This window comes from Oryza glaberrima, chromosome 9 (assembly GCF_000147395.1).
Source record: "Oryza glaberrima chromosome 9, OglaRS2, whole genome shotgun sequence".
Lineage (NCBI taxonomy): Eukaryota > Viridiplantae > Streptophyta > Magnoliopsida > Poales > Poaceae > Oryza > Oryza glaberrima.
This window is the reverse complement of record NC_068334.1, coordinates 8,736,874-8,745,190: the sequence shown is the minus strand read 5'-3', so window position 1 is coordinate 8,745,190 and position 8,317 is coordinate 8,736,874. Positions and strand designations below refer to the sequence as shown.

At 43.4% G+C, this 8,317-nt stretch overlaps 1 protein-coding gene and 1 non-coding gene across 2 annotated transcripts; one reads left to right on the top strand and one right to left on the bottom strand.

The window, feature by feature from the left end:
* Positions 1–1,373: 1,373 nt before the first annotated feature.
* Positions 1,374–1,512, bottom strand: LOC127785520 (small nucleolar RNA Z247). The gene has a single exon (XR_008019772.1). It is a non-coding gene; the product is annotated as a small nucleolar RNA Z247 (small nucleolar RNA).
* A 2,258-nt stretch (positions 1,513–3,770) lies between these two features.
* On the top strand, positions 3,771–5,608 carry LOC127784958 (UDP-glycosyltransferase 90A1-like). The gene is given in 2 exon segments (XM_052312383.1): positions 3,771–4,636; positions 4,638–5,608. Coding segments are annotated over 2 exon segments (1,482 nt in total). The 5' UTR covers positions 3,771–3,923; the 3' UTR covers positions 5,407–5,608.
* The last annotated feature ends 2,709 nt before the right edge of the window (positions 5,609–8,317 follow it).

Sequence of the window (8,317 nt, the reverse complement as noted above, 5' to 3'; positions counted from 1 at the left end):
GAAACCAAAGTTGTAGAGCTCATCGAGGTGCAAAATTTTTAGTTTGGTCATTTCTCCATCTGACTCTATTTAAACTATTTGAAATTTGAAATTCAAAGTTTGAGAAATTCAAATAGAATTTTTTGTTAGTGGACGACTTCAACTAAAAAAGTCATCAACAACAAAGTTGAATAACTCATTAAGATCTATAACTTTTATTTTGGTCATTTTTCTATATAACATTGTTTGAACCATTTGAATTTGAATTTGAAAATATGACAACTTCAAACAACATTTTCAAATACTAAATGATTTCAACTGAAAAAGTTATCAACAACAAAGTTGAATAACTCATCAAGATCTATGCTTCTGTGCTTGACCTGGAAACATTGGCTAATTTTTGTGCACTCCATGAAACAAGATTAGGCCTCATAAAAACAACAAAGCCACCAGTAGAACGCTTGTCATCCAAGCAACATGCCCAGTCTGCATTGGAGAAAACACTAACAAGTAGAGAGACTTGCTAATTTTTAAACCAAGTTTTGTGGTGTGCTTGAGATATCTCAAGATTTTTTTTGACTACTGCCCAATGATCTGTTGTTGGAGCATGAAGATACTGACAAATTTTATTAACTGAAAATGATATATTTGGTATGGTTAAAGTTAAGTACTACAAGGTCCAACAATACTCTGGTAGTATGTACTATCATTTGGTGCAAGAGGAATCCCTCCTTAGTGTTGACTGGTTTACAGTCACTCATTCCTACTCCTCTCAACACATATGAAGGATATTTTTCTTGTGTCAAGATTATACCACACATACCTTGTTTACTTCAATGCCAAGGAAGAAGTGGAGGTCTCCCAGATCCTTTAGTGCAAACTTTTGACAATCCCTTTTAGAAGGATAGTAGTTGCATCTGCAGATGAATTAGTCACAATAATATCATCCTGTTGACTTGAAATCTGGCGCCGCGACACACAAAGGTCTAGGAGGTCTGCTTAACTCCAGTGCAGGTCCTAAATCTTGATTGGATGCAATCTGGCGCCTCGACACACAAAGGCCTAGAAGGTCTGCTTAACTCCAGTGCAGGTCCTAAACCTTGATTGGATGCTTAGTGACAAATACTTTGCACCGAGTATTGGAGGTTTCTAGGATGGTTCTTTCTAGGATGATTCCTAGTCAGTTGCCTGTGGTGAACTTATATTTTATATTTTGCAACTCTAATTCTGCTGTGATTAAACTCTTCTATTTGGTTGATCGCCCTATCTATGTTGTATAACTTGTGTACTCAGTAAGACTATGTGAACCATGTTATCTATGTATATGTGTAATATGTGTGGATGTGATGATAAGGTTATGGATACGTGTAGTAGCCACTGATCAGGGGACTAGTTCTCGTAATTTAGCAGGTGCGAGTACATCTCTACCACCATGATCGGATCGACCCTGGCGAGAAGTGCCCCGACAACAGGACCGAAGTCTGCATTAATTCCACTAATAATATAAGCAATAAGATCATCTTTATCAATTGGCTTGCCTATAGCCATGAGTTCATTGCCGATTCATCCACATCTTGGCAACGTACTCGGTGACCGACATTGCTCTCTTCTGGGCTGAGGCGAGCACCAGCCACAAGTTGATGAGGCCGGTTTTGGACTTCATTGTGAACATGTTGATGATGGTTTGCCATGCCTTGGATGCCATCATTGAACCAGCCACACGGGACAGAATCTTGTGCAACAGCTAAGAGTACAGAAAACCAAGGACTTGTTGATCCATGGCAAACCATTCCTCCATCACCTGGTTTAATGGGTTAAGTTGGCCATATTGTCGCCTCCCTAACTCCCTTCTTCTCTATATCAGTAGACGATGGCATTAATTGCCACCTTGTCGTCCTTCCAGCTGTGCGCCCCTCATGGCCGTGAGAACTTGTGCTGACCAGAGTGTGTGGTTTTGTTTGATAAGTTTCTCTGGAACCTGAACAAACAGAGAATTGGTGGTGGCTGTGGAGGAAGATGAGCTCGCCATCCTAAATCTAAGCTGAAAGCTCTGATACCATCTAAAATGCCAGAGGCGCTAGGCATGGAACACTTGTGGTGAGGTGGTTTCGTGTTGACAATACTTGACCAATCAGCCAAACAAATACAGAAAGCTATGTATGGTTTTTTTTTAATTTAAGAAGCTATATATGGTTGACCACAGAACTCATCCTAATACAAAGGGATAAAGACAGGGGCGGAGCTAGCATATAAGTAGTGGTGTCACAGGACACCAATGACCTCCATATTAGTCTAGGTACTCTTCTAATTTTTCAATGGATGACGCCAGTAAAACTTGCTTTGTGACACCAGCGTGTGAATGAATTCTCACTTTCCTTAGACTAGTTAGCTTATGTGGATGTAGACAACTGGACAACTCAACAAATTAACTGCTAACAAACTATAATTTATAGCTATTTGACCATGCACAACAGCTAATTCAACAAGACTATGCACATCAGCTAAATAAAGATCATGTATCATAAGTTTTCTTGAGAGATTAGGTGAAACATAGGCTAAGCAACCACTATCGTGAGGGATTTCTTGTATTTTTCATATGTACTATTGTTTAATTTAAACCGTGATCGTCAATTAGAGTTCATGAATGATACCATCGACCTAAAATCCTGGCTCCGCCCCTGATAAAGATTATATTCTATCTAGAACCAGCAACCTTGAACACCATATAAGGTCACAACATTTCATGAGATATCTAACACTCTTTTGGTTGGATTTGTGTGTTCTTTTTTTAATTGTCGGTTCTGTAGTAATGCATGTCAATAGAAATCGTATGTGGCGTAGTAGTTTTTTTTTTTTTACCAGGAGGCGTAGTAGTTTATTGCCATAGACACACTGGCACAGAGGCGGGGGGGGGGGGGGGGGGGGGGATGACCTTGCAAGTTTTCAAATGTCCTACTAGAACAGTGTTTTTATGTCATAATAACAGTTTCATTAAACTTAATTATCAAGCCTTTTTTTTTTCCTTTTGACGTCCTGGATACACTGCCGGTTTAGAATCGACCCATGCATCATAGTGGTTCACTTGTCACATCCGAGTTTCAACGCTACATATTTGAAGTGAAATCCCTAGATTATCGTAAGAACGCAAGCCCTTCAAGATGACAAAAGAAATTCAGCTTTGGCCAACCTCTCCAACTGTTTCTTCCAATAAGGACGACACACGACCATTCAGATGCTACTGAACACCAAACATATTCTCCCTTTAATAAATAGTGGATTATGAGGTGCTTGTTCAATGGCTATAATCTAAAGAGTTCTGTTCAAGTTTATAAACAAAAAGTAAGAAAAACAGTATACACTTTATGGCATCTATCCATTTCTCACTTATTATTTTCAATCCTTTCCATTGATCGATATAATATCTGATCTTCCATCATCAATTGATCCAATTACTAATTTTGGATTGTTAAAGATCTGATCTTCCATCATCTTCCATCATCAAGTAATATATGATCTTCCATCATCTTCCATCATCAGTATATAAGAAGAGCAATTTTACGGTCATTGAGGAGGTACCATGAGGTACCACTTAGAGAGTTTCTTTTGTGCTTGGAATCAATTAGAACCCTTGATCTCCTTTTTTCTATTGTAAATTTGGTACCTCTTGGTATCTAAGTACTATGAGGTACCATGAGGTATCAAATTTTATACTAAATTTTTGGTACCTCATGGTACCTCCTCAAGTACCGTAGAATTGCTCATATAAGAAAACTGAATGCCCATAAAAATTTACAATTTGCAAATATTATACTATTTATCCCGTTGACATACTAACATGTGACATTATCGATCTGTAACAGCTATAAATCGTACTTGATGGTATCCATAAAATCACACCATAAATTCCAGCAAACTCTCTCAATTCTCTCTCCAAAGTCCAAACCATGGCTCCTGCTCATTTGACTTCGGGAAGCCATGGCCGCCTGCCTCACGTAGCTATCTTCCCGTTCATGGCGAAAGGCCACACCATCCCGCTCATCCAGCTCGCCAACTACCTGCGTCACCACCGGCTCGCCACCGTCACCTTCTTCACCACCCCGGGCAACGCCGCGTTCGTCCGTGGTGGGCTGTCGTCCGGCGACGACGACGACGACGTAGCCGCCGTCGTCGAGCTGGACTTCCCCGTCGGCGCGCCGGGCATCCCGCCGGGCGTCGAGAGCGCCGAGGGGCTCGCGTCCATGGCGGCGTTCGTCGCCTTCACCGACGCCGTGTCGCTGCTGCGGCCGCAGTTCGAGGCGGCCGTCGCCGCCATGTGGCCTCCGGCGAGCTTCATCGTCGCCGACGCGTTCCTGTACTGGGTCAACGAGTCGGCGGCCGTGCTCGGCGTCCCCAAGATGTCCTTCTTCGGCATCTCGGCGTTCGCGCAGGTGATGCGTGAGCTGAGAAACCACCATGGCCTGTGCGCCGTTATGGAGCCCGGCGACGTCGACGACGACGGATACCCGGCGACGCTCGCGGTGCCGGAGTTCCCGCACATCAGGGTCACGCTTGAGGATCTCATGGCGACGTTTGGCGAGCCGTCGGCTGTGAGGATGATGATGGAGCTCGACGGCAAGCTGGGGAAGGCCATCGAGGAGAGCCATGGCCTGATCATCAACAGAGGCTCCCTATATCAAGTTCTGGAACGAGCATGTCCGGCCCAGGGCCTGGCCCATCGGCCCGCTTTGCCTTGCGCAACCGGCATCTGCGACCGCCGATGCCCGGCCCTCTTGGATGGAGTGGCTCGACGAGAAGGCGGCTGCCGGCCGGCCTGTGCTGTACATTGCGCTTGGGACTCTCGCAGCGATCCCGGAGGTGCAACTCAAGGAAGTTGCTGATGGGTTGGAGCGGGCTGATGTGAACTTCATATGGGCTGTTAGGCCCAAAAACATTGACCTTGGGCCAGGGTTCGAGGAGCGTATCAAGGATAGAGGCCTAGTTGTAAGGGAGTGGGTGGATCAACTGGAAATTTTACAGCATGAGAGCGTACGAGGGTTTCTCAGTCATTCTGGATGGAACTCTGTGCTAGAGAGTGTCACAGCTGGTGTACCACTAGCTGTTTGGCCTATGATCGCCGATCAACCCTTCAACGCGAGATTCTTAGTCGACGAGCTGAACATTGCGATTAGGGTTTCACCGATTGATAGGACCATGCGGGGTTTAGTTCCAAGTGAGGAGATCTCAAAGGTAGTGAAGGAGCTCATGGATGGTGAGGCAGGGGCGGAGGCAACGAAGAGAGTTGTGGAGCTGTCGGCATTGGCTAAGGAAGCTATGGATGAAGGGGGACTATCATGGATAGCAGTGAAGGAGATGATAACTGAGTTGTGTGCAATGAAGAATGCTGTGCATGAGAAGGAAGAGGCAAATTATTGCAAGCAAGATGTTTAGCACATTTGTTCTTGATGGTGTGTGTAACTAAGAGTGTGTTGGAGTAGCCACAGGGGTGGGGTCCTCTGGAAACTGGAGCTGAAGGCAGAATCAGTTAAATTTGTGAACTTTTCGTTTGATCAGGACTGTTTAATTAATGCATTTTACCAATACTCTTGTAGTGAATATATTTTCCACAAAACTTGACGGTTTTCATGCTATATTTGGCGGTTTTTGACCGCCAAAAAAATTGTGGATTCTTGTAGTGAATATATTTTCCACAAGTTTAATTCTTTAGAACGTGAAAGTATTCTTTAGTTATGCTTCTGCGAATTTATATTTCATACATCAGTTTCTTTTAGAGCAATATATATCAAGTTAAGGCTACAGAGATTCTTATAATTGAACCCATAACCTAACTTCTATTTCACTCTTTTCTTCTAGACAAATATCTCACTCGTAAGCTTAATGATGTCAACACGGGGAGAATTTGCTTAATATCGTGTCCTTTTCCTACAACAATAAAATTGATAGTTGACCTGCCAACACCCCATACCCCACCGCCCACCCTACAAGCAATGAGGTACATGCAGCAGAAATGAAAAAGAAATCATATTGACTCAATTGTTATCCAAACTATCATATAACAACTACACACATCAAGAATCCCAATGGAAAAAATAATTCTATATTGGTATGTCACATACTGGGTATTCTGGGTATCATACTGTCAGGAAAAAGTGAACGATAGAGAAGAATAAAACCGCCATATCAATGTCCGATTCCTCGCACGCGACATGCTGCTGACTCCTCTCTCCTCAACCGTCGCCTCCCCCTCCCACTTCCACATCATGCACGCAAATCGACCATTGACCTTTGGTACCAGCCAGTCATTTTCTGCTTGCATCATTTCTAACGCAAAACGTACTAGACTGAAACGTTTAAACAAACCTATTGACCAAACCGAACTAGATGTTGTACGTACCAATCGCTACTCTCTACTATTAAAAAATTGATAGTGTCTCTACCAGTTTTTTTCATCTGTCGGCCCCTTCACTCAGTTCCCATATTGCTCACTTCCGATCCTATTCAAATCATATCCATGAATCGATCTGATGTATTTTCTTAAAACACAGTACAAATACAAGTGCTTATAAAGCGTGCACACTTACCCGAGGCCTATATATGAACGAATACATGTACACTCTACCCCTATTATACCCCTATGAACACATTCGAAAAACTAAGCCGACATATCTCGAGATCCATGACGTCATCATGGATACCTCGCACGGCTATATCGCATATAACTAAAATAATATTAGCCATAGATACGAGCACATGTAATGCTCAATCTATTATATTATTAAAGGAATAGAAAAAGGAGCCTCCACGTTCGCTCTCATGGCCTAGAAATTCTCACATTAATCAGAAAAAAGAAAAAGCAAAGTCCATATAGAAATATAATTTAGAAATAGCTGAAATTTGGAATTAAAAAATAAGGAATATTAGAAGAGAAGACTAGAGTGTCACGCCCAGAAATTCACGAACCAGAATTTCTAAGCTGAATGTGCATTAAACCCCTGTCCAGGACCAACCAGGGTACACAAATGACAATTGTTGACATACAGATCCACGTCTTACAAAAATATAAAAGATTACAAATGCAGCGGAAAAGATAAAACGAGCTAGCCTTGGAAGCTTGACTTCAGCAGCGGGCGACTCCACTCCACAGGCAATCCTTGACGGCAGCAACAAAACCAACTTCGGCAAGACAGCTCCAACTAGAAAGATCTTCAGCTCTGGTGTGGGGGAAAAGAGAGCAAGACTGAGTACTACCCACCGTACTCAGCAGGTCATACCGGAAGAGGAGGTATGATGCAGGATATAACCAAAGGAGACTAGGGGTTCTTTTGCACAAAGCTAGCATTTAAAAGCAGTAGTTGAAAGCAGTAAAACAGCTATAGTAATTAATCAATATTAACCAATCACTGTCTAACGCTACACCACGTTGCAACAGACCCAACCAACCACCTGAACTACACCAGTTCATTAAGCTAAACTAGGGTGAGACTAATCACGGTGAATCTAGTTGATCGCCCATAACCGCGGGCACGGCTATTCGAATAGTTTTACTCTGGCCAGAGGTGTACAACTGTACCCACAAGACACGATTCCACACATGTCGCCATGCCCCGAAGTATCACCATGATACTGCAAAGGGGGAAATCGTGACAAGACCCTCCACATAACCCTCCCCTAACCATCCACACCACGCTAAGGTTTCACCCCCACCCCTCAAAAGGCAGTGGGCGGTCCCCTCTTGCGCCGCAGTGAATCCGGCAGCTGGACAACCGGACACCCCGACCGACCCAACTCCATCACGCCCACCCTCGCCACCGGTGCCTAGGAAAGGGTCGAGCTATATTTCAGATCAAGCAGTTACCCACTCCCGCTTGTGGTAAGCACGGTAAGTCTCCTAAGGTTTCCCGTGAACCGGTCCTTAATTGCCATGGGTGCGACCAGCAAAACCATGCACCCACAACCCACCATTCGGTGTATTTTAATTAACTAACACCATTGCGGTGGCACCAATCCAAAACTATGCTAATAGACAAAGTCTATGTAATAATGTGATCCCTTTTTGTGTACTAGTTGAGCTAAGCATGGCTAAGCATTTCCTAAACCAACATCTAATCATTTTGATACCCAGGTTATCAATGGCATATGGTAAACAATAAATGGCTGAGTAATAGGACCCATCCCACATGACATTGTAAAAGAATGCAACATTTAATAGAAATGTGGGACATTTGTAAATTGGGTACAATATGATCAATTGTAATGCATGACTTGCCTTGCTCTCGCACTGATGAGACCACAGCAACGTCTTCGAGAAACCGCGGATCGATGAAACGGCCAAAATCTACGC